Source organism: Typopeltis vanoorti, chromosome 1 (assembly GCF_054136105.1).
Source record: "Typopeltis vanoorti isolate ZY-2024b chromosome 1, IOZ_Tvanoo_1.0, whole genome shotgun sequence".
NCBI classification, from domain to species: Eukaryota; Metazoa; Arthropoda; class Arachnida; order Uropygi; family Thelyphonidae; genus Typopeltis; species Typopeltis vanoorti.
In genome coordinates, this window is record NC_143549.1 from 140,267,010 (window position 1) to 140,294,406 (window position 27,397).

At 37.0% G+C, this 27,397-nt stretch overlaps 2 protein-coding genes across 2 annotated transcripts in view; one reads left to right on the forward strand and one right to left on the reverse strand.

The window, feature by feature from the left end:
* Window positions 1-9,643, reverse strand: part of Fdh (alcohol dehydrogenase class-3 Fdh) — a 110,656-nt gene extending 101,013 nt beyond the window's left edge. The window contains exons 1-2 of the mRNA XM_090394061.1: window positions 9,504-9,643; window positions 839-940 (exon numbers count right to left, since the gene is read on the reverse strand). Coding sequence (XP_090250187.1) covers window positions 839-940; window positions 9,504-9,530 — 129 coding nt within the window. The 5' untranslated portion in view covers window positions 9,531-9,643. The remainder of the gene's footprint in view (window positions 1-838; window positions 941-9,503) is intronic.
* A 16,372-nt stretch (window positions 9,644-26,015) lies between these two features.
* beta'COP (coatomer subunit beta') overlaps window positions 26,016-27,397 on the forward strand; it is a 293,541-nt gene continuing 292,159 nt past the window's right edge. Inside the window, exon 1 of the mRNA XM_090394070.1 lies at window positions 26,016-26,172. Within this exon, the coding sequence (XP_090250196.1) occupies window positions 26,170-26,172 (3 nt within the window). The 5' untranslated portion in view covers window positions 26,016-26,169. The remainder of the gene's footprint in view (window positions 26,173-27,397) is intronic.

Consider the following 27,397-nt stretch of genomic DNA (forward strand, 5'->3'; position numbering starts at 1 on the left):
CAAGATTTGGTTCTTGGTCCACTGATCTTTAATTTGTACATCAATGATATAAGAAATGGTTTTAAAGGAAAATATTCAGCTATTTGCTGACGATACAAAGTTGGGAAGAGCAAAAGTCCATAAAGATAATATAGAGATCCCAGGATCACTTAAATTGACAAAGAATGGACAGAGGAAAATGGCTAAGTGTAAAGTCATGTACATTCAGATGAAGAGATAAGCTGTGTCTGATGGAACCGGCCTGGAGGAAATTGATAAGGTTAGGGATTTTGGGAGTAACTTGAAAGAAGTTTGAAAGTTTAAAGGACATAATGCAAAAGAAGCCAAAAAAGCACATCAGATTATTTGGATATTGAAGAACACAGTGACAAGCAGGGATAGGGAGGTTATTAATTACTCCACTTCATAAGGTTCAATAAGTCTGCATCTGGACTATTCACATAGTTCTGGTTATAGAATTTTTTGGGAGATGAGGAAATGATGGATGGGATCTAGAGGTGAGTGAACAAGATTGTAATGGATCTACAGAATCTCCCCATGAAGATTGATTGAAGGTTTGTAGGTTACAAAGGCTAGTTGACTGACAGGCAAAAAAGAGGAGATAACAGAAATTGGATATGAGTGTGATTACTAGTTTTGCTTGAAGGTAGTGAATGGGTTGCCAGAAGAAGTTGCAAATGCTCATCACTGAATGAGTTCAAGTATGATATGTGTGTGAATAATGGCTCCATAGATATGCTTGAGAAAATTTTCTGAATTACTTTATTTTCATAATTCAGGGATTTCTCCTGTGAAATAGTAATCCCTATAATGAAAAAAAAAAAAAAAAAAAACTTACTCTGATTCTTACTTCTCCAGCTTTTGGAGGTGCAACTTGGATAGTTTCGACTGTAAGAGATTTCTTAGGATGCCATGCTACAGCTGCTTTGCAATCTATAACCTAAAAAACAATCATCAAATATTTAACTTGAACTATAACTTAAAATCAATCAAATTTAATGTAAAAATAAATCATATGGAGTAGTATTTTTCTTATAAATACAATTAAATAACTTTATACCAAGTAATCATTGAGTGATGGCAATGCTATTATCCAGTGAATGCTTGACTTATAGAAATGGACGAATTTTAAATCCTCTTCCTCTGAAGCAGTGTTTCCCAAAGTATGGTACTCACACTTAGTAGTATGCAGATTTTAAATCATTAAAATTTAAAAGACAGATGATTTTCAGAACAATTAGATGGGCAACATGAGCAAACTGTGCTGTACAAATCATAACTAAATGTTGGCTTCTGCACTTAGAATGATATATATAAATAAAAGGGTAGCGTCTGGGCAGATATCAAAAAGTGATAAATGGAGGGGCAAAACCGAGGCAAAAAAACATGCGACTAGTGGTGTGTCGCAAGGTTGAGTGCTAGGACCATTGCTGTTTAATTTGTATATAAATGATATAGGAAATAACCTGACAGGAAATATTCAGTTGTTTGCTGATGATGCGAAATTAGGTAGAGTAATAGTTATATAACATATATAATAATAGTTATATAATAGTAATAGACAGGATGATTTAAATAGGCTGTCAGTATGGGCAAAAAGCAATGGGTGTCACTTTAATGTACAGAAATGTAAAACTATGCATTTTAGGATAAACAAATTACAAGCTATGTACCATATTGAAGGAACTGTACTCCAGGAAACAGATGAGGCTAGAGATTTAGGGGAGGTAATAGACAGAGTAAGTTTAGAGGACATGCTGTTAAGGTTGCTAAGGTAGCCCATAAGATTACTTGGCTATAAGGCCTCGATACATCTACATCTGAATTATTGTGCTCGGGTCAGGTCTTCTGGGTTTCTTGTGGATGAGGAAGCAGTAGAGAACATTCAGATGCAAGTGACCAAGATGGTTAGTGTTCCTTATGAAGATAGATTGAGGTGTGAGAATTGCCGAAGTTGGCTGATAAGAGGAAAAGAGGGGATATTTTAGAAACATTTAAGTTGCTTGAAGGATTTTTTAAGACGGATGCAAGGAAAATGTTTCAGCACTCAGCTGGAAGGTCCAGAACAAGAAATCGTCCCTGGAATTAGCCTCTATATGCACAAGAGCTACAAGTAGCCCAGTGATGACGTTACTTCACATGCAAACTTTGTTTGCTTACACTTGGATAAACCATGAACTCAAGAATATAATTTCTTGGCATCTGGAAGTTGAATAATGGTGTGGTTAGTAGTGTTGTGAGGGCTATAATTTTTGCTTGGAGAGTTGTGATTGAGTGCTAGAGTCAATTGTGAGTGCTTTGTCTGTTAATGTTTTCAAGGAGAGGTATGATAGATTGTGTGGATAGTTTGGGTCACCTGTGATGAGACCTCAATAAAGTTCGAAATTAGTCTGGGAAATAGGCCTTCCCATGATGCATAGCATTACACGTCTGTAAGGATATGTGCCTTGCACTATGGGATACGAAAGCAATTGATGTGAAGTCATTCCTCTATATGCAAGTAGCCCAGTGATGACGTTACCTCACATGCATACTTTGTTTGCTTGCACTTGGATAAACAATGAACTCAAGAATATAATTTCTTGTCATCTTATTTATAGTATAAGCAAGTGAAAAAACTTTCAACAAACTCAGGAGAAAGATTAGGTGTTTTATTTATTTCTCTATTGGAATTGTAGCCAACAGAGAAGGTGTAACATTATATAGTTAAATTCAGCTGTTGGATACTCATTGGAAACCAGAAAGTAATGGCTATTACTTGGAGGGTTTACAACGCCATACTGCTGGAGGGGGGGGGGGGGTGAAGAGAAAGTTTCTTTAATATGTCTATCTATGTAGATAGATTTTTTGTACATATAAAAGAAAGATTATCAATTGGATCATGTGTTATTAAGGTATCTGGAAAGTGTAGACTATTGTTAAGCACTTTTTTTCATAGTAAAACAAATTCATGGACTGCTGAGGTGGAGAATGTATTTAGGTCTTGAATCCAAACCGAGAACATATGATCAATATATCTTAGCCAGATAGAAGACTTATGGAGCACTTCATTAAAAACAAACTTTTCTAAATTCTATGTAAAATTGGTCAAGAGAAGCGAGGGAAGAAACCACTACAATATTCTTTAATGTTTTGTATATTTTGCTCTTCCAAGAGAAATAGGAGGAGAAGAACTAGAAACAGCCCCTGAAAAAAACAAACTGAGACACCACTGGACTTTCAGAGGTGAGAGGCATGACACTGAAAGAATTATTGAAAGAGACAATGGCCTTTTATTTTACCATAATGAAGGTGAAAACGGACTTAATAGAGTCAGTTTCTTAATTAAGAACAAATGGAAAAAGCATATCACAGAATTTGAAAGTTAAAGAAGTAGAATTGCCAACTTAAAGTTAGAATTAGGAAAAAACAAATCACTAATCATAACACAGGATTATGTTCCCACCACAAGCTATGATCAGGAAAAAATAGGAGTTCTATGATGAACTTGCACTAGCAATAACACCCCACAACTGCAACGATTCATAATGGGAGACTTTAACACCCAGGTAGGCACTAAGCAACAAAAGGCAGAAGATTTAGTTCTTGGAAACCATGACAGCCAGAAAAGTAATGACAGAAGAAGGTGAATCCTACAATTTGTCTTGAACTACGAGCTGAAAATTAGAAATTCCTCCTTTAGAAAAAGAGAAAAAAGAAGATTGACATGGATTTCACGGGATGGAAAAACAAGAAATGAAACAGATTCTATATTATTAAAAGATTCACTTCATCTATATAACTTTGAAGTTCTCAACAATTTTAACTTTAATTCAGATAACAGATTAATAAGAGGAACCTTCTGGTTCCAAAAAACCAGAAACAGGAATAATTAGTTCAGAAACAAACAACCAGCAGTTCAAGATCTACAAAGAAACCAGAAGAAATTTAGGGCAAATATTAACAACTCAAAAATCAACCAGGCTAAATAATACTCAAGAGCTTTGTGATAATATAGAGGAAGTAATGAAGCAAGCATATCAACCACTAAGTAGCAACATAATAAATTTAGTTTAATCCTTTATCCAAGTATAAGCAAACAAAGTTTGCACCTGAAAATATCTTCAGGACTGAGGTAAGGTAGTGCAACACCAAGCAACTCCGAGCAAAGGTAGACCAAGCTCTCATCACCCTTGTCTCAGTATCTCCCATAATACAAAGCACATCTCCTTGCGGAGATGTATACTGCTATGCATTAAGAGAAGGGCCACTACCCGAACCAGTTTCAACCTTTATTGAGGTCTCGTCAGTGGGAGGCAGACCCAAACGTGGAGATACTAAGGCAGAAGCAATAGGAGAGGTCATATTTACCTCAGTAAATATGACCTCTCCTATAATAAACTAAATTTATTATAGTCTAACCAAATGACAAATAAACTTCCAACATCTTTCTCTAAATCCAGAGTGATTTCAATAATCAGGTGGTACACCTATTGGCAACTCCTATAGGTAAATATGACCTCTCCTATTGCTTCTGCCTTAGTATCTCCACATTTGAGTCTGCCTCCCACTGACGAGACCAAATAAAGATAAAAGGAAATGATATATTATTGAGACAACACCTCAATAGGAATCCTCTACTAATGTTAGAAATAAATCATATTTGTTAATGAAAGGAAGTAATATTATTATTATACATTCTCCTTAAATTCACTTTCAAGAATATAATTTTGTTTCAACACCAGAAAATTACGTTACAGTTTGATTACTACAGTATTCTATACATTAAGAAGAGCTGATAATAAAATATGCAACCAATGCGGTTGAACCTTTCATAAAGAAACATCCACTGCCTCTAATGCTGGATAGATATATATGAGAGGCTCTGCTTGGGGTAGGTTTTTGCCTATCTCTGAGTAGAGCCACCGCTGAGATTATGGCTCTGTCTGGTGGTGGGGTGAGCCTACCACTAGGTAGAGCCAACGCTGAGAAGTTCTTCTTGGTGACGGGGTGAGCCTGTCACCGAGTGGAACAAAGCTGAATTGGGCAATCTCTTGGGATCGTCTAATTTTTAGAGAGGTCTTTACTTAAATAATGAAACCGGTCTGGGTTTATGGGATGTATGGTTTTGCGGACATGTGTACTGCTACATGCATAGCAGTATACATGTCCGCAAGGAGATATGCTTTGTATTATGGGAGATACTAAGACAAGGGTGATGAGAGCTTGGTCCACCTTTGCTCGGAGTTGCCTGGTGTTGCACTACCTTACCTCAGTCCTGAAGATATTTTCAGGCACAAACTTTGTTTGTTTACACTTGGATAAAGGATTAAACTAAATCTATTATAGTCTAACCAAGTGAAAAATAAACTTCCAACACTAAGTAGCAACAAGAGAAATCTTCTTCTTCTTCTTCGCGTTATTCCCGCTTCCTATGCAGGGTCCGCGTGTTACTTAGATGCGACTACTTGTTAGTACTACTCCCAGCCGACCCGTCGCCTGGTCTGCCGCTGGGGGGGATATATTTTTGACTGTAGAGGTGTATGTTCACGGGGCCGGTTTGCCTGTTTGCGGGATGAAAAACGCCAGATAAACTGGCGGAAAAAACCCTAAGTAGCAACAAGAGAAATAAAGAGTCAAAAATAACTGACAATACCAAAAACTTAATAAAACAAAGAGAAATACTAAAGATAAAAAAGGTTGCAATCAATAAAAATAAAAAAAAATAGAGTTTGTTAAACTAAACAAATTAGTCAAAAAAGAAATTAGAAAAGATCTAAGGAATTTCAACATACATAAAATCAGACAAACCCTAGAACAAGGCACATCTTTAAAAACAGCAAAAAATGGCCTGAAAAATGGCAAATCCTAGATTCCTTCCTTAATAGATGAATTTGGTCATAAAACAAATAACAGATCCGAAATACTAAAATAGCAACAAAATTCTACCAAGAATTATATTCATGTAATCAAAGCAAATAGTCTAACAGAGAACCAAACAAATAAAATGTGTGATGATCCTATCTCGGAAATCACCGAAGAAGAAACAGAACAGGCAGTCAAACAAATGAAAAATGGCAAAGCACAAGGCAGTAATCAAATTCAAGCACAATTCTTCAAATTAGGACTTGTGGAACTATTACCGGAACTTCTCAAACTATACAATGGCATCTTACATATAGAAACAGTACCAAGGTAATAGTTAAACTCAGAAATAATACTACTTCATAAGAAGGGTGATAGATCAAATATAAGCAATTACAGACCCATAAGCCTCATTTCACATAATTATAAAATATTTATTAGGATTATCCAAAATAGAATTACAAGCCAACTAGATCAGAACCCAACCATATGAATAAGCAGGATTTAGAAAAGTTTTTTCAACTGTTGATCATCTACATCATAGGTTCACATACTTTTTCAGGCCACTGCCCACTTTGCAAGACATAAATTTTGTAACGCCCCCATTATATAAATTATATAAAATTGGGTTTATTTTTGTACAAATCAATTAGAAAAGTGGTTTTATATATATATATTGAAATGAAATATAATGAATATATTTGCTACTGTAAACATAACCTATTATACACACATATATACATGCTCTATTTTCTCATTGACATAGAAAATTGACATCTATTTCTATCTGACATGGTAAATTTTCAAATGATTAAATAATTGAAATAGAAAATTGATCTTGTAAGATGGGCATAAGATGAATTAAAATGCAATATTTAAATTTTAAATCATTATCTAATCGCAAAATCACGAAAATAATTAATTTTTAAATATATATTATTAATTTCTTCTACAAGAGCCACCTACCCCTAGACTGCCTGAATGCCCTCAAATACTTCTGATCCCACTATAGCCCCCCCCAGAAGGCTTCAGCACCCAGTGGGGGGGCAGTACCTCCCACTTTGGGAACCTATGATCTACATACTATCAACAAAATTGTTGAAAAATATCAAGAATATAATAAGCCTCCGTACAAAGCATTCATAGACTTCCATAAAACATTCAACTCGGTAGAAAATAAGCCACTGTTCCTGGGAGTCCAAAATATAGAAAATAAATATATCTGAATATTAAAAAATATTTATAATAGTAGCACAGCAGAAATCAAACTTGAGACAACAGGACCTTCTTTCAACCTAAGAAGAGAGTTAAACAGGGAGACCCGATAGCACCCAAGCTATTCACTTCATTGTTGGAAATGTTATTTAGAGAACTGAACTGGGATAATTATGTTTTAAACATCATAGGATACTAAGGCAAGTGATGTGAAGTCATTAGCCTCTATATATGAGTTGCCCAGTCATGAAGTTACTTCATGTACAAACTTTGTTTGCTTACACTTGGATAAAGGATTAAACCAAGAATTTCTTGGTATCTTTAAATTATCCACTTGGAAGAACAAAAAAATGTCCACAGTCATAACTAATGAACAGTCAAGGAGGGTGACCATGCTTTGGGTACCAACCACAAATCAAATGGAAAATAAACTAGTAAATTTTCAGCACAACAAATTCAAACCCATTATGAATTCTCCATGAAGAATGCAGAAATTTGTAGCACTTAGAAAGTTAAGAAAGATTTATTGCAGGTTTTTCTTTATTTTCCCAAATTATGTAATTTTATACTAATTCTATATAGGTAGCCTAATGTTTTTGATGGTTACATCAGTTGAAGCCTTGTCATAGGCCCTATTGACCCACCGTTTTAGAACCATTCTGAATTCGGAAAACTCACAAATGTAGTTTATGTGTGTGTGTGTGGAAATTAATAAGCTTTATTTTCCTGGAGTCCATGTGGTTTAGCCTAGTGGCTGTATGCTATGCAATCACATGCGTGGGGAAGGAGCATTCTAGGTTCAATTCCCATAGGTGACGCAAGAAGCTGAAGAATCTTCCTCAGCCATAGCCAAGTTAGCCAGTCTTGGGCATGGACAATAGGGTTTTTTCCTCCAATTTATTCTGGGGTTTTTCATCCCGCAAAGCAGGCAAACCGTCCTTGAGAACTAAACATTATGGACATAGGATACACGGGGGGGGGGATGACCACCTTATCCTGTGAGCGGTTTGAGGTCTGATGATTAACTAACCCTCGACACAAGGTAAAAGAGGGGAAAAGGAAGATGAGATGAGATTTTACTGGAGTAATGGAACAGTTTTGAATGTTTTTGCCCTTAACATTTCGTCATAATGGTACAGAAGAAACTGTTCTACTTTTTTCATGACTGATTCTAGATATGCTATAAGTGTTAGAACTGAAAACTTGTGAAAATGATCATCACTAAATACATGCTTTTGCACTGCTGATAAAATGTATACATTTTTCCCCTTTCCCATGTCACAGACTAACACACTAAGTAGTTTTATCTTGTGTTATGTTTATTTTGAGCGTTTTTTTTTTCTTTTGTTTATCTGGTTAGTCCAGAATACCTCAGGGCAGAGTCAATACCACAATCGAATGCAAGCAGTTATCTTGGCCACAGGAAATCCAACACACTATTAGACAGATAATTTTTTGGCTCCTGAATACATACATACATATATATATATATAGACAGAATAACATCCAACAGGTCAAACAAAACAAGATCCTGACACTGACTGGCAAATGCTGTGTTCTACCTAATACCAAATCTTCAATGGGATTCAAATCAAGAGAATCAGGCAAGCAGCATATGAAATGCTTGGTTGGATATGCCCTTCAAACCATGCTTGCATAATGTGAGCCTGACATGGGTGCTGGATAAATCCTGCAAGACAACATGAACCATGAAGAACCATGAAGCTATACTGTTGCCATATTGGACAATAGTTGGTCCACACCAATCCCCAGGTAAGAAGTAGCAGTCCAGGGATGGTAAATAGGGATGAAATGACCAAGTGATGTCCATAAGAACAATCACCTTGTCAGGATACTAATATCATCACTAGCCTGTTTTCTGAGAACAGTGCAGTGCAGTGCAGGATGGAAACAGATTGGGTGGCCATGTTTTGGCTCACAAGATATTTTATTTATTTTTTTTTACATAATCCGGAATCTTTGCATAGAGACTGAACAGAATTTTTTTATGCCACTTGAAGCCTCCAATGGGCGGGATGGTGGAAACTGCTTCAACACTGGTAGTTACATGAAGTAAAAAATAAATGAGATGGCATTAAATAAAGCTAATAAAGTGACTATGATATAGAATTAAGAGACGATCTCGATCTATTATACAGCCGTGGTATTCCACCAAATCTGGTATCTGACTACCGAGATACTTGGGACTGGTGAGCCAGCACAAATTTTTCCAAATGTTTACCCGTTATTCCACAAATAATTAATTACATAGTGTTCACATTTTATTTATAATCCCAAATTTCTCTCTTCACTGTAATTATTTAATTTTAAAATGTCAATTAAATGTTCGGCCTTCTTATTGTAGTTAAGTGCTGCTTTTATAAGCGTATCTACAATCTCCCAAATGTGCTTGTAATATCATCAAAATATCAAACTGAACAAACCTTCCCAGCTGTATTTGATGGATGCATACTCTCACATAAAAATAAGACTAGAACAGTTAATCCACGTATATTTCCACCACTGCGATAACCACACCAACCACTTAAAACATACTAATCCGCAAGCTATATGCGATTAATATATCAACAAGTTTCCCGTGAAAGCAAAACCATTTCTCAAAAGACTTGAAGATTAGCAAAAAAATCGCTAAAGTAAACAAAAATATATAAACAAAGAAAATAAGAGAGCCCATGCAAAGAATCCATGGTGAGTAATCAACTATCAACTTTACTGACATAAAGGGTGAAGCAAAAACTTTTCATATTGATTTTGCTTCACCCCTTTTCATATTGATTTTGCTTCACCCCTTTTCATATTGATTTTGCTTCACCCCTTTTCATATTGATTTTGCTTCACCCCTTTTCATATTGATTTTGCTTCACCCCTTTTCATATTGATTTTGCTTCACCCCTTTTCATATTGATTTTGCTTCACCCCTTTTCATATCGGCTATCTTGAGAGAAACTGTGAGTGGTGAAAGTTTATGAGCCAATTGCTCGCCCTGAGTGGGCTAGAAGATTAGTCCTCATGTTGAAGTTTAGGATGGCTTTAGGTCTTTTATGTTTGAAATAATCCATTGCGTCATAATCTGCAACCAGTTGGATCAGTTTGTTAGGGTGCGCAGATGCTTTTGAGAAGAATTTGATTGCTATAGTCTGCATGAAAGTGTAAATATAGGGGATGTCTGTGCCCGATGCAGCTGGACAGTTCGGATGAACCATGGAGCGCCCAAGATCATTCTGAGACATTTATTCTGGATACGTTGTAATTTGAGAATATTAGAATTTGAGGAATGACTCCAGGCGGGTGAAGCGTAGGTGAGTATTGGACGAACCATCAGTTTGTATATGAGAAGGTGCTCAGCTTACTGTTTCTGTTAATTAGCGGATAGAGCTGGGTTATGGATTTTGATGTGTTTGCACAGAGAGTTTTGATATGAGAGCTGAAAGTCAGATTTCTGTCCAGTATTACAGCAAGATATTTGATCTCATTTTTCCATGGAATTTTAGTGCTGAAAAGGACAATATCTTCGTTAGGAAGCAGTGATCTTCAGGAGAATAGGACGGCTACGCTCTTCAGCGGATTGATTTGGTGTCGTCATTTGGAAAAATATTGTTCCATTAGCAGTAGGTTTTCTTGCAGTTTCTTGATGACTAGGTGAGGCTCTAAAGATCTGGCTAATATTGCTGTATCGTCAGTGTATAGGGCTTTCATTGAAGATAATGGGTTGTGTGGTATATCATACAAGTATAAAGAAAATAGGATTGGTGCTAGTAAGGATCCTTGTGGAACTCCAGCCAAGATGCGTTTTTGTGTTGAGACTACCCCACACATCCTGACTTGCATGCGCCTATCGTAGCGGTATGCCCTTATAAGATGAATGATTCCGATTGGTACACCAGATGATTTCAGTTTGTATGACAAACCATAATGCCAAACCTTGTCAAATGCACTGGCTATGTCAAGGAAAACAGCCCCAGTGCATTGACGCCAGTTAAAACCCATGATGATGTGTTCCACCAATCTGTGTATTTGCTGCATGGTGCTATGCGACTGTCGGAAGCCAAACTGCTCCTCAGGCAGAATATTTAAACGGAGTACTGAATCTTGAAGTCTGGTAAGAATTACCTTCTCGACAATTTTCCCAAGATTTGAGATGAGGCTGATTGGTCTGCAATTTTGAGGCAATCTGGGATCTTTTCCAGGTTTATGGATCAGTATTATGTCCGCCAGTTTCCAGTAGGAAGGGAAATGTCTGTAGTGAAGGATGGACTTAATTATATTTGTCAGATAGACAATGGCTCTATGTGGTAGAAGCTTTATTACTTTGTTGGAGATACCATCGAGTCCAGGAGCCTTTTTTTGTTCTTGAACTTCTTAATAATAGCATATATTTCAGCAGGTGATGTGGGTGCAATTTGAGTGAAATATGTAAGAGCAGAATTGAGTGAATATCTGACATTACGGTGGATCTTGTATATAAGGTTAAAATCGAGGTGATTGTATGCAGGTTTACATTATTTTTCAAAATGATTTGCTATTGCTTCAGCTTTATCAGCATCCGTGTGGATTAGACCTGAATCTGGTTGGGGGGGGGAAGAGGTTTATTTCTGTTTTAATCTTTCAGATGAGATTCCATATGGAGTGGTTATCAGTAGAGATGGAGGTTAGTTTTTCATCCCAGAGTTGAGTTCTATGGGCTGCAAGGGCATCTCTCACTGCACAGTTGAACTTGTTCTAGATCCGTTTGTCTTGCGGCGCCCTGGTGTTGTGGTATCTTTTTCTTGCCTTATTTTTTCCTCTAGTAATATCAGATTCATAATATCTTCTGGCAAGTGGTTGGACTTGCGGGTAGTTTTCAGGGGTAGCAACTGCTGCACAGGCTGCTTTAATCTGTTCTGTTAAATTTTTAACAGCTATTTCAATTTCCTCTTTTGCTTTAATGATGGGAACAGGACCAATATATTTTGGAAGTACCTTGGAGAGCCTTTCCCAAGGAATGAATGAGTGAGGGGAGGTAGAAAATTTTTCAAGGTTTCCCAATTTTAATCCTATTGGGTTATGGTCTGATCACAGATCGTTAATCGTCATTAAATTGTATTGGAGTCTGATTTGCTGCAATATGGCTCTGTCCAACACATCAGCCTGACCATAAGTGTTGTGATGGGTGGGATCAGCGGGAACTATTACAAGAAGGTCGTTGAAACCAGCATAGTTATGTAGTATCTGTCCATTCCAAGTTGAATGCATGGCATTTAAATCACCTGCCACAATGATAGGCTCTCCGGTATCGAATAAGGCCTTCAAATCCGAGAATAGTAATGATTTATGTAGAGGATGATATGCTGCGAAGATTTTTAGTGTGCCTACAGAACTCGTGAGAATCTCAGTGCCGGTGATCTCGAGGTTGGTGGTAGGAGGGATGTTTATGGAGTGATGAGAGATGAGATTTTTAACGAAAATTGCCGTGCCTCCTCCTCTGTGGGAAAGTCTATCAGCTCTGTACAGTTGGTATCCATAAATTTTGGGGTTACCTGATTGTCTTAAGTGCGTCTCATTTAGTAAAAGGACATCTGGCTGATGTCTTTGGAATTTTGAAGTTCTAAAATCTTACTCCTCAGGCCGTTCGCGTTCCACGTAATGATCTCTAGAGAGTCTGGTTTTACTTTGATGCTGTTCGTTAGTGAGCGCTGAAATAACAGCTTGTATGTCCTTTAAAAATCTGTTGGTAGAATTTCGTGAAGGGTTGGATCTGCTAAAATCCAACAGCATATTTGCCAAGGAAGAGGTAATGATAGCTGTCAGATTTGGATGTGATGTTGGCTGTTCCAGGGATGTCTGTATAGGGCGAGTTACATCCGAATACCTCCTAGACTGTTGTTTCTGAGTTGTCCTTTTAGAGGCCTCAGATTTCAGTAGAGGAGCTTCTGATCCTTTATGGTGAACTATAGGAGGCTGTGAAGTAGTCTGATACAGGTGTGCTAAGAGAGGAAGAGTATGTTCCTTCTTCTGATTTTCTATTTCTTGGATTGAGCGCGCATCCTCTGTAGTTGGCAGTGTGAGGACCGCCACAGTTGGTACATTTAGCCGGGGTGGATTTTGGCTTAGAGCATGTATTTGTTGAGTGGCTGACCCCACATTTTAAGCATTTAATTCAGCCTTACACATTTTCTGGGCATGACCAAACTTCTGACATTTATGGCATTGCCCTGTTGAAGTCCTTTTTCTTAATGGTTCTATAGTGATTTTCAGTCCACAGATGGACGTCAGATCATATATGTGATTGAGGTTTGACTGATCTCTACTAACACCAGTGGCATTAGAGTCCTGTCTATCCTCGACATTCTGCTGACCTTTACGGGTGGTAAATCTTTCTGGTGTAGATCTGCAGTGATTTCTTCTGTGGAAACATCTTCAGATACACCTCTAATCACTACCTTGAGGTTTTGAGTCTAATCACTACCTTGAGGTTTTTTTCTGATCCCAGTGAAAAAGTGTGACGGTTAACCTCTGAACAAAACACCTCTCGTATTCAGTTCAGAGGTTAACCGTCGATAATCCATCACTGTCCAGGGTTGGATTTTAATACCGTCTATGACATTTTTTTTGCTTGGCTGTATGATATCTGTAAGTGGTACATCGTAGTCCTTAGGGACATGCATTTATTCTTTTCACGCAGAATAATTGGGGGTATCTTTTCCCTTGAGGAGGTAGGAGAGTCCGGGACAGAGCCATCTTCTTCCATTTAATCCACATTTGGCGGTTCAGAGGCTGCAGTTTTGCGTTTTTTGGGAGCGCGAACCTCCTGATAATCGGTGTGGTCAGTAAGGCGATTATCCTCAGCAGTTATTGCTGTCGCTAACGCTGTCTTGAAGAAGTTCTAAGAGTTGAGAGTTATCTGTATCATCTTATTTTATTTCATGAACTACAAACTTTCCCGGCCATTTTGTGTGAAGCAGATTTCCTGCGTGTTTAAATATTGCCAGAAGCTGTTTAAAATTAAGGTCTTCGCACGGCGCATCCATGATTAGACCCAAGTCGTGTTCTATAGAGCAGGACATGACTTTCCCTTTCCACAATAATAATGATAGACAGTTTCTAATGAAATAAATGAAGTAGTGGAACAATGCCGATACTAATGGCAGTAGGCCAAGTGCATCGCCCTTGTTTTTAAAATTTGTTGTCTTACCTCCTTAGCTGATTCTTTAAACATCCTTAAAAATAAACCGACTGATTATAGTAATAAAACTATTTACTACTAGTAAATTTACTAGTAGTAAATTACTAGTAGTAAACTAATAATTTATATCAACTATCAAAATCCCGCACGTCGGACATCATCGCTATCAGAATCCATCTCATGGTGAATAATTGGAACGTCAATGATATTTATTAGGATTTAATTATTTAAAAAAAATATTATTAGACAGCTATCTCCACGGAATAAGAACTCATCGCGGGAAACCCATTATTCGCACAATATATATGTCTGTCCTTAAACTCATTCACTGATGAAGTACTCAGAACCACCTGTGACCAAGCATTATGCCCATTCACCACCTTCCAAAAAATGTTCTAGTTAACAACCTTCCTAAACGCATTCTCCCGCAACTTCAACTCTTCTCTCGCGTCTTGCCATGTACTGAAAAAAAGACTTCTGTGTCGCTCTTAAAAAAAAAACATTTCAATAGCTTAAATACTTCGAGCATGTCTTCTCTTTTTCGCCTAACAGATAATTTTTGAAGCCTACAGACTGTCAATCTATTATTACAACTTACTTCTGTACCCTACCACCACTTCTTCATTTCCACAGAATCCAGGAGCCCAGATCTTTGCGTATCATATCAGATGTTGCCTAATTACCAGATGTTGCTACATGCTGAATTACAAAGCTGGAAATTATGGTCAACTTAGAAGAATACTATCTTTGGGCCCATGGTATCAGTTACTGAATAGAAAAAATGTCAGCAATGCATGGAAATCTTTGAAAAAGTGCTTGAATCAGGCGGTATATCAATGTATCCCCCAGTGTTCGAAGAATAAATAGGTTGGCAGTGAAATGGATGTGCAGCCTTATTAAGCAAGCGATCCACAAGAAGAAGATGATGTGGAAAGAATATCGTGAGAATAAGAGCGAGAAGAGTTATAAAGCTAAAGCCAGAAAACTAACGAGTATTGTGAGAAAATCTAAAACGGAGTATGAAAAGAAATTGGCCATGTAAACTAAAGGAATCCAAAAGAATTTTATCGTTATGTCGCAAGAAAAAGAAAGAATGAATATGGAAGAATAACTTTATTGAATGCAGATGGTACACGAGTGTCGGAAACTAAAGAGATTGTTCAGTTATGAGTGCTCACTTTGCTAAGATATATCAACCAGAATGTGTCAATACAAACAAATTGAATATCTGCCCGTTTGTTCATCAGTTGAATTGGCTAGGCCTTTTACACATTTCTGTAACTTGCGTCTCAGCTCAGGAATGGAAGGAATGTATGATAGTTCCATTGCACAAGGGTGTTGCAAAAACTGATGGGTCTAACTACCAACCTATTAGTATCTCTGGGGGTGGTAGTGAAGATTTTAGAGAAGTTGGTAAGAACTCGCATACAGAAATGGGTAGACAAGCATTCTAGCAATTTGCTCATATTTTATAACAATGTTACAGCCGAGTTGGATAAAGGGAATGGATACACTATGATAACGTTGGATTTTTCTCAGTCATTTGATAGAATACCACACGATAGGCTGTTGTGTAAACTGGAGAATATGGGATTGGCAAATAATCTATTGACTTGGATCAAGGGATGGCTGACAGACAGATATCAAAAATTGGTATACAGTGAGTATGAATCTGCCAGATTTAAGGCAACCAGTGGTATACCTCAGGGTTCAGTCCTTCGGCCATTATTGTTCAATCTATCTATTAATGACATCAAGCAGGTTCTATCATCTGATTTGCTATTGTTTGATGATGATGATGATGTGAAGATGGGCAGGGCAATCAGAGATGCTACTGATATTCAGCAATTACAAAATAATTTGAAAGACTGGAAATCTGAGAAAACGAAAATGGCTGTCAGTTTAATGCTGGTAAGTGTAAAGTTATGCACTTTGGAGTGATTTGAGTTCCAGCGGCATATTATATTAGCGGGGTTATGCTTCAAGAAACTGAAGCGGCAAGTGGTGTATTGGTGGATAAGAATTTAAAGTTCAAAGGTCACATAGCAAAAGTTGCAAATACAATTCAGAGGATAATTGCTATGTTGAAGCGAACCTTGCCATGTAAGGATAAGGAAGTAAATTTGCCTCTTTATAAGGCTTTCATAAGACCACACTTGGATTACTATGCACAGATTTTGTGTCCTGGGTTCCAAGCGGATAAAGAAGCTATGGAAAGGGTGCAAAGAAGAGTTACAAAGATTATATCCGGATTATGGGATTTAGATTATGAGGACAGATTGTGAGTATGTGGATTGCAGACTCTGGTTAACAAGAGAAAGAGGGGTGATATGATCGACGTCTATAAACGTTTGAATGGTTGCTATAGCATATCAGTTAATGAAAATTTTCGTTATATGGAATGTGGGGAGAAAACACGGGGCGTCCATAAAATAAAAAAAAAATCAGCTAACGCCTTTTTTATTCCCCTATACGGGGAATAGGCGAGGCCTTTAGCCCTAATTTATTTCCAGTAAAGAAAGGGATAATAGCTAGGTGTGTCTCCCAGAGAGCAGTGAGTGAGTGAGTGGAATAATTCGCCCTTACGGGTAGTGAGTGCATCTAGTGTGAATGAATTCAAGGGTAAGTATGATAGCTGGGTTGGGTGATTTACAGCCTCTCTCGATGACTCCTTGACTCCCTGGAGGTCTAACCTAATAATAATAACAATAAATAATAATAATTAATGACAGCACCTTGCATTCCTCCCTTTCATTTGATAAATCTTACTCTACACAAATCGCCTCAACTTACAAAGAACTGACCACCACTGCGTCCTTAATTCTGATCTCTAAGCTATCCTCCAATGGGGTTTAGGATAATCTCGTTAATTTCAAGGCAAGTAAATCCCAGTTTTGCCTTATTAATCGCAAATATGAACCATTTTTCTCCCGGAATTACTTTTGACATCACTCAAATTTCCATACAAAATAAGATTTCTCTTCTTGGAATCATCCTGACATTAAACCTCTCCTGAAGTAAACGCATTACAACCATTGTATCATCAGCTAATAAAGAAAATAGGATTTTTCTTTTGCTTAAGCCGTGTCTTCACCTCTCAACAACTGTTAACCTTGTAGGAAACAAACATTTTTCCAACTGTTGCATTCTGCTCTCATATTTGGAGTGAATGCATGCCTCGACCAGTAAAGCAATTAGAGTGATTAATAACCCATCTCCTATCAACTCACTGCTCCCATTATCGCGTAAGCCTTTAGCTTGTGTCATATGTTTATTATTATTATTATTCTTTATATTCTCTATTCAAAAATTCTATATGATCTTCATTGTTAATATTAGAAGATCATGTGTTTTATATACATAATATAGAGGCAAAAAAGTATTATTGAAGATTTTAATTGAAATCCAATGTAGAAAATGCAGCACTTAGTGCTGAATTCTGTAAAATTGTAAGTTGCAGTGTTCGCTCAAGATGTATATTCTATGTGTGAATGTTTTAGCAATCAATAAACAACAACAATTATTATTATTATTATTATCACGTGACACCTCCAAGGAGTTTAAAGACTCATCGAGGGAGTCATATATATCAATTCGAATTTTGGTGCACGAGAATAAGGTATTGTCTGCTGGACTGTCTTTCTTGGGAACTCTTGAAATGTTTAAGTTCATCGCTGAGGTCTTGTATTAGTTAAGGGTAAATGAAGATGCTGTCCACTAATTTTGAAAGCATTAAGGCAAAAGGAATCGTGCGTTTTTCGCTTTTGACAAGAGAAAACACAAGGGATGTCTTTTTTTTTCTTCATTTTTCATGAATCAGGCCTATTTAGCCCGTTTGGACCTATGTTGCTTATTGAAAGTGGAACTTGCATCCATTGTGCCCAGCCGCCAAAAGTGCAAATCTAGTCGCCAAGTTCTGGAATATTTCTAAGGCTTTCTTGGGTAGGTTTTACAGTTAGTCGATCTTTGGCATTGGTAAGCTTTTTTTTTTACTTCCCGAAACTCAGAAACATTAGCCGCAAAACACACCATTTCGCACAGTAATATATTGAGTTATGGTTGGAGATTGCGAGTTCGCAGCATCTATTGCGGTCTCATCACTAAATGCCAATTAATATTATTTTTATTAGAAGAAGAAGAACACATCGCCGACACCATAAACAAAGCCCTCGATAAAAGCAAGTACGCTGTCCTTATATTGCTTGACTTAACCAACGCATTTGATACTCTTGAACACGACACACTACTGACTAAACTATACTCAATCAGGATAAGAGGAACACTGCATACCTGATTCAGGAACTATCTCTTAAACAGAACACAAGTATCAAAAATATGCTCATGTTACAAACAGGCTGTACAATTAAAACACGGTATCCCAGAAGGCGCCATATTATCACCTACTCTATTCAACATATACATTAATGATGTTCATAACCTGACCACACGAAGTCAAATATTTCAGTACGCAGATGACACCGCGCTACTAGCAATTAACTCAGACATCAACAGGGCTCTCATCAAAGCACAACAAGACCTAAATGAAATCACAACATACCTCTACCAAACCTCAATTGTAGTCAACGGCACCAAGACACAGATGTTAATAATACGTAGCCTCCTAGAATTATGCACCCATCCCCACTACTATCGCTACACTGTCACACATATCGCTGCGTTAACAACAAAAATACCTGCCAATGTCCTAAAATCAAACCCGTAACACATGCAAAATAGCTTGGCCTTTACATAGATTGCCACCTTAAATTAGGCTGACCATATTTCCTTGAGACAAAAACGGGACTTTGGGATGGCGAAAACGGGATGGTGATTATGCAATAATATTCTCTATTCATGAAAAATAAGACGATATAAAAGTTTTATTACATAACCATATTGAGCTTACCATTATTCTTAAATGACAGAACCCATACAAAAATTTAAGTAGTCGCTGATTGGGGACTGTATTTCATCACAATCGTACCATGAATATTTCTCCGATGAAGTGATCTTAGGCAGCAAATTTTGGTCTTTAAGTAGCTTATCATAAAACTTCTCACACTCCATCACACAATTTTGTCCTACAACTAACATAGCCCACATTGTCTCAACACTTAATGTAGATTTCTCCTTTGACCATATATACTCTTCATAACAGAAAATATTTTCTCAACAGGTGCTTTACTTCCTGGAAGACAAAGAATAAACTCTATAATATTATAAAAGTCTTAAAAGTCTAGGCGTGTTTCTCTTATTTCAGAAAAAATCTGTGCCCATCTATCAGATACAGGAATGTTTTCTCATTCCATGTATCCAACTGCCTCACAGTTATAGATTTTATGATGGTCCACTGATCCACAAACGATTATAGGTTATGAATAATAATTTATGATTGACCAATATTAAAGTATATTTATAGTTTTTATTAAAAAACGGGACAAAATTGGCATTTTTATTGAAACGATGGGACGGCCGGAAAATATGAAAAACTGTACTGTCCCGTTCAAAACGGTACGTATGGTAAGCCTACCTTAAATGGACCAAACATATAGATTACCTGCACACTAAACTCCGCATCATCGCAGCAAAACTCTTACAAGTAAAATACATGATTCCATCTAACATAAAAAAACTCCTATACCATGGTATCTGTGAATCTCTATTAGAAATTAGAAATATTACACAGGAAAATCGTGTCAACAGTGATTTTGATACCTTATACATAATCATCATAAGTATCCATCAGTATCATTTTACATAACATCATTAGTATCCGAATTGATGTTATGTATATTATTGAGACCTTATAACCAATATCCGAAACGCTTATAGCGACGCATAGAATCCTGAGCATTAAAAATCTGAAACACTACATAATATTACGCAGAAATTACTTCAACATCGCCTATCGTAAGAACTTAGATACATATCTCATACACGACCCACAACAACTCTTTACATCCCTAGTCTCTTCATCAACTCATACGATTCTTTTGTGAGATCGCATCTGATACCACGCTACTCAACAACCTACCAAGAAATTTAAAATACATAAACATCTACAGAACATTAAATCACGAACTTGGAAACTATATCAACACAGCTAATATAGCATTAACACGTATGTACGCATGACAAATCTTCAGCATCCAACGCCTATATTTATCCATATACAGTACAAAACAACATAAATAGTAAAGGCTAATCCTACTCTCTTCATAAAAGTTTACCCTTGCTTCGAAGTAGGGGGATTATCCCGTGCAATTCAACTAATCCTCATAATAATAATCATGCTTGCAAATAAACAAAATCAGCTAAAGCCTTTTCTGTTCCCGCATAAGGAGTATGCGAGGCCGTTTTAGTCCTATCTAACTTTTTTTGAAGACTGAGTGGGCAGTTCAATCTCCACGTAACCAATGAGAGATAGCTGGCCCTAGGCTATCACTAATTAATCGGTACACACTGAGGATGGCGGCTGGCAAGTGACAATTGCCGTCATCTTGTGGCACCTAACCTTAACACAATCATTTTGATGTCTGAAAAGAGTGAGGGTTCGACGGTCGAATTTCTTGAGTTTACGGGACGAAAATCCTCTGTTTTTTTTTTCGGGAGGAGGGGAATACGCTTACCCGTGTCAGAGATAGACTAGCTTGGGAACCGCTCAGAGAAAGGCCTAAAAAAGTTCCTCCAGTCGGACAAGACTTAAACTTGAGTTAAACTTCGAGGGACCAAGCAGGAGGATTAGTCTACTCCCGGGTCATCAAGGACTGCGTCAGATGTTGGGGATCGTGGGCATCAGGTGACAAGTGGGCTACAGGAGCCAACTCTCCTTGCTGGGAAATCAGGGCAGGAAGCTAAAAAGCAATTGGAAGAAACCAAACGTAAAAAATGGACTGTAAAAAAAACAGAGAAGTTTTTAAATGTTTCTACAGATCAACTTCAGAGGTTTTAGAAAGTGTATGCATTTCATTTTGAAACAAAAATTCCCAGAATCTACAATAACAGAACTAAGACTTATGGACCAAAAGAATTTAATTTTCCGTAACAAAATATTCACTATACTTGAGCTGCAAGAGTTACGTAATAAATCAACAACTCCACTAACAGCAAATCATCAAGAGGTAGCTACATCAAACATTGGAATTCAATTCAGTAAGCATCAAGCTGACGGCATACCTCAGAATGTTTTTACAGAAGTGCAGTGTAAAATGAAGTCGGGGATATTGGAACATATGAATTCCATAAATGACAGTATAAGACTACACAATTAAATGCTTTACATAAATCTAAGCTAAAACAGCTCCTTTTAGACACAAATGTTGTGAATAAATCCCATCACAACCAACAGCTGACGCCCACGATCCCCAACATCTGACGCAGTCCTTGATGACCCGGGCATCGACTAATCCACCTGTTTGGTCGCATAAAGGAAACAAATTAGCTCCTATACAGCACACCCTATATCATTACAATCAATCTTGGTTGCAAACCACAAGAGCAAAAGTCGAGGATGAAACAATCTTCGCCATGGAAAATCCGTGAAAAGTCAAAACATTTCGAGCTGATTTGTGCAAATTAAAGAAATTTAAAGGACCGCTGAAAATTAATAACATCAAAAACAAACTGATTAATACATATAATTTGACTCACGAAACAATTGCTGAAGAGCTTAAACAAAGAATTATAGCGACTGCACAGAAAATTAAAAGATATGAAGCAAGAATAAACCAATATGTGCAAAATATGAAATTTCACCAGAACCAGCGTCAGTTCTTTCAGTCTCTCCAGAGAAATACAATTGCAAGCAATCGTTCACCAGAAAAAGAAGAAACACTCAAATTTTGGAAGACAATCTGGGATAATCCTACTGAACACAATAAAGATGCCTCATGGATTAAGGAAATAGAATCCGAAATGAAACAAAGCAAATGCAAAATGTCATTATCACTAAAGAAGTGGTCAGCGCACAAGCTAGAAAATTAAAAAACTGGAGTGCACATGGCGAAGACGAACCACGTAGATTTTGGTTAAAGCATCTGACCAGTCTAGATGATCGAATGGCAGAACAATTTAATTATTTGTTGCAGTTAGGCTCACTGGAAGACAGGATGATAACTGGGCGCACCTTTCTTTTCATTTATGATAAGGATAAGGGTGCAGACCCAAGTAACTCTCGTCCAATAGCATGCCTTCCAACTATTCTTAGCTGTTCACTGGAATAATAGCAAATTCCATATACCACTACTAATTAGATAATAAGATTTATCCGATTGAACAAAAAGGCAATTTTCAAAAACCCAGAGGAACAAAAGACGAGATCCTTATTAATAAAATGATTCTCAGAAAATCAAAAAGACAAAAATCTAATTTAAACATGGCCTGGATGGACTCTGAGAATGCATTTGATTCCCTCCCACACTGCTGGATCTTAAAATCACTAGAAATATTTGGAATTAGCAAAAACTTATGTTTGTTTCTGGCTATTGCTAAGAAATCATGGAAAACAACTTTAATAGTGAATAATGAACAATTGGGAGATAGCAGCATTAATTTTACGTGGAATTTCCCAAGGTGAATTCCTCTTACCATTGCTCTTCAACATTACTTTAATAACTTTATTCATGATTCTGAACAAAACAAAACTTGGATATGAAATTCCTAAATGTAATATTATAATTTTCCATCTATTGTATATGGATGATTTGAAGTTATATGGAAAATCGGCCAGCAAATAGACTCTTTACTGAACACAGTTCGTATTTTCAGTCAGGACATCAACATGGAATTTGGTTTAGATAAATGCACAATTATATATTAAACGAGGAAAAATTAATAACATTAGCAATTTAGATGTTGATCAAGAGAAATATATAAAAGCAATTTCAGCTAACGAACACTATAAATACCTAAGAATATTAGAAACCAGGATATTCTCAACTTGAAAGTTAAACAACAGGCAGCAGCAGAATTCACCGAAAGAGTTAGAAATATTTTGAAAACAGAACTAAATTGATTAAACACAATTAATGCAATGAATTCTTGGGCTATACCAGTGATCTGATAGAGAGCTGGCATAATAGATTGGACAAAAGAAAACCTGGATAAATTGGACCGCAAATCTAGAAAATTAATGACTATGTATCATGTAATACATCCACGAAGTGATGTTGACCGTTTGTACCTATCAAGGAGAATAGGTGGACGGGATCTGCTGCAACTGAGACAGATTGTGGAAGATGAAGTTGAAATTAGCTTATAAAGTTACATCGACAATAACCCTGAGCAAATGCTTCAAGCAATTACACAATAGGGTCTTCGGAAAGCAACAGGAAACAAATGATTACAAAAAGTAACAACAAAATAACCGATATGTGTGGTGGAAAAATAAACCTTTGCATGGCCAATTTCTTAGAGATACTGAGGACAAAGTTGACGTGAACAAGATTTGGCAATAGCTACAATATGGATATATTAAACAAGAAACAGAAGGATTTATTTTAGCAGCTGAAGAACTAGCATTGCAAAGTTATCCAATGAAAGCAAAAATTTTGATCATAATAGAAAATGGAATTTATTGAAAAGTAAAATGGATAAAAACCTAAAGAAAAGACTAATGAAATGTTATGTGTGGAGTGTTTCCCTTTATGCAGCTGAAACTTGGACATTGAAGTAAGAAGAAATTAAGATTTTGGAAAGCTTCGGGAAGTGTATTTGGAGAGGGACGGAAAAATTCAAATGGACAGATAAAATAACTAATGAAGAGGTCTTAAAAAGAGTAGAAGAAGAATGTACTCTGTTAAATCGGACATATTCTGAGAGGGAATGGAATCATCATCAGAGGTGCCATCGAAGGAAAAATAGACGGAAAAAGACCCAGAGGAAGAGTAAGGAAAACAATGTTAGATGACATGCTGAATGGAGACGGGCACATAACCTTGAAAGAGAAGGTTCAGAACAGAAGATAACGCGGATGGAAAGTTTTTGCCATTAAGAGAAAAACCTGCTCAATTGCAGAAATCTCAAGAAGAAGAATAACACCAAATGCAGATTATGCTGCATTTTCTGTTGAAGATGAGACTGTTGAACATTAATCAGTGCCTGCAGCAAGATAGCTGAAAGTGACCGTAAATACCGCCATGATCAAGTGGCCAAAATAATTGATTGGCATGTATGCAAAAAATATGGTTTTCCTACATCTGATAACTGGTGGCAGCATAAATTAGAGACAGTATTGGAAAACCAAACAGCAAAAATTCTCCGGGACTTTCGAATAGAAACCGATTGTCATTTGGAACATAATAGTCCTGATATCACAATTATCGAACATCTACATGTTTGGATTATCAATATCGCAGTACCCAGTGATAACGACATTAACAACAAAGAACTGGAAAAAATTACTAAATATTGAGATCGGCAGTCGAAGTTGACAGGCTGTGGCTTAAACACACTAAAGTTATCCCAATAGTTATCGGTGCACTTGGCGCAATTTCAAAGAAGCTATCCAGCTATTTATTATATATAGCAATTAAACATCAAAGAAGTGACCCCATATGACCTACAAAAAATAACACTACTTGGAACAATCCATATTTTGCGACGCTACCTGACAGACTATTCTTAGATTCTTGGGTAGAATCTGAATTGTTCTGAATCACCGGTCAAATTGTTGTTTGAATAATGTTGTTTAAATCTTGTTTTGATTGTACTTCAATTATGTAAATAAAAAAAAAATCAGCTAACGCCTTTTTATTCCCGTATATACGGGAGTAGGCGAGGCCATTTAGCCCTATCTAACTTTTGGAGATTGAGTGGGCAGTTCAATCTCCACTGGTACCCAATCAGAGACAGATGGCCCAAGGCTATCACTGAATAAGCGGTACGCAGTGAAGAGAGACGGCTCAAATGTGCCGCCATCTCGTGGTCTCTAACCCTAACACAATATATTTAATGTCTGAAATAATGTGGGTTCTACGGTCGATTTTCTTGAGTTTACAGGACGAAAAACCCGAGTTTCCGGGAGGAAAAACCTGCTTGCCCGTGCCAGAGATCGACTAACTCGGGAACCGGTCGAAAAAAGGCTTAGAAAATTTCCTCTAGTCGCCGACTAGACTCGAAACCAAGACTTCCTTCGTGCGGCCTAGCGCGGTGGTGTGCAAACGCCACATCCACTGAGCTACACAGGCTATGTGAATAAATAATAATAATAATCTATTCTAAGGAGATACAAACAAACAACTTATTTCAAGTAATTCCAATAAGTATAGTGGTGGACTCACACTAGTGAAAGAGACTGATATTTACCAATCATTTAAAGACATTCACAAACATCTATGCCGAACAAATGTGATCCGGCTTCATTGAACTCTTGGTAGGAGAGAGGAACTATCCGCTCCACCAACCAGGTCAACTATCACTTAATGTTCAACACTTTTTTTATAATTGTCTGTTGTGGCACTTGTCTGTTCTAATCTCTCTCCAGAAAGCTTTCAATCACTGATAGCTTGAGATCACTATAGTATTAGCGAGTGTCAGAGACCAGCCCCTCTTCAGTCTTCAAAAATTTAGTTGGATGCCCACTCCTTTTTTGGGGGGGGGGGTGGGGGCGTTGCATAATTTTTCCCCTTTTATTTTTGCTGTATTCAGCATCACCTTTTTTGTGATTATAACATTAGTTTCATACTTATTTAATCTGCAAACGTAAATTGATTTTGCTTCTAAAGCATTTAAGCAATTTTTTTTAAAGCCATTAAGCATGTTGTTGACAGTGGGTTCGTCGGTTATTAAATGATTGGTTCGGAGTTTGCGTTTAGCCACGTTTCAGTAAACAGCTCACCGGTGTTAGTCAGGTGTGTTTATCAAGAGTTCGTAGCAGAGTATTGAAACCATCGAGTTCTGAAGTTTAGAGGAGCTGATAACTGGAAAAAATGGTAAGTAGTTTGTATCATGTGGAGAAAGTATGAAAAATGTATACGGCGAAAAAATTGCATTCATAAATTTGTAAGGAACGGACTGATGTATGATTAATGTATATACGAGTACACTCTCACGCATGACAGTCGACATACTATTACTGCTGCTATATGCATCATCTTCATGTGTAATAGCCACATATTCATATATGCTGACATTATCTATATATTATTAACTTCGTTGTGCATTATAGAAGCTTACAATTAATAATTGTAAGCTTCTATAATCCAATATTCTTGAGTATTCCAATATTCTCGTTATTGAGAATATTGCAATAATCGTACACAAATTCCGTTCTATTTCCAGTATAATAGAATATCTCTCTTCTCTTCCGCTCATGGCGGGTTGAGTTCCTCAAAGATGAATTTTTGCCATTTCTTTCGGTTTGCTGTCTTTCTATGAAGTTCTGTTATGGAGTTTAAGTGGGTGCTTTCTTTAATGTTGTCATTCCATTTCTTTCTTGGTCTTCCTCTGCTGGGCTGTACTTCAATTCTACTATTTAATAATATGTTTGGTAGTCTTTCTGGGTTCATTCTTGAAACAATGGAATATAAGATCTTGTGTAAGGTCCCAAGAGGCTTCATTTGGCGCCCCCAGTTTAGGGTCCCCAAGTTTTCTTTTCGAGAGTAGTTTGGGATCTGATGATCATTCAATCAATTAAATGGGTAAAAATGCATAAAACTAAATGCAATTATTTAGAAATATAGCTAACACGATGTCATGTAATAATATGCTTAGCCGTATATAATGCATTTCAGAATGGACAGTTAAGAAGCAAGAATAAACTTTCTTACAGGAAATATATAAGTAATAAGGCTGCAGTAGTAGATGGCATAAAGGAAAACAACAGCAACCACACACATACACACACAGTGTGTGTATATATACAGTGGCGTATTTAGGTATTTCCCACCCCTAGGCCTGCAGAAAGTTCTGCCCCCCCCATATTTAATAAACGTATTGATTTACATGTATAACCTATTTATAGCGTAATTTCGTAATATAAATATAATTACAAAAATGAGAGACTGGAAATTTCCACCACCCCTAAAAATTTGCCGCTATAGGCCTGGGCCTATACCTAAATACGCCACTGTGTATATATATATATATAATATGTATGTGCACACACACATTTTTAATTTGGATTTGAACTGTTTAGGAGTGCGACTAACTGCTGCA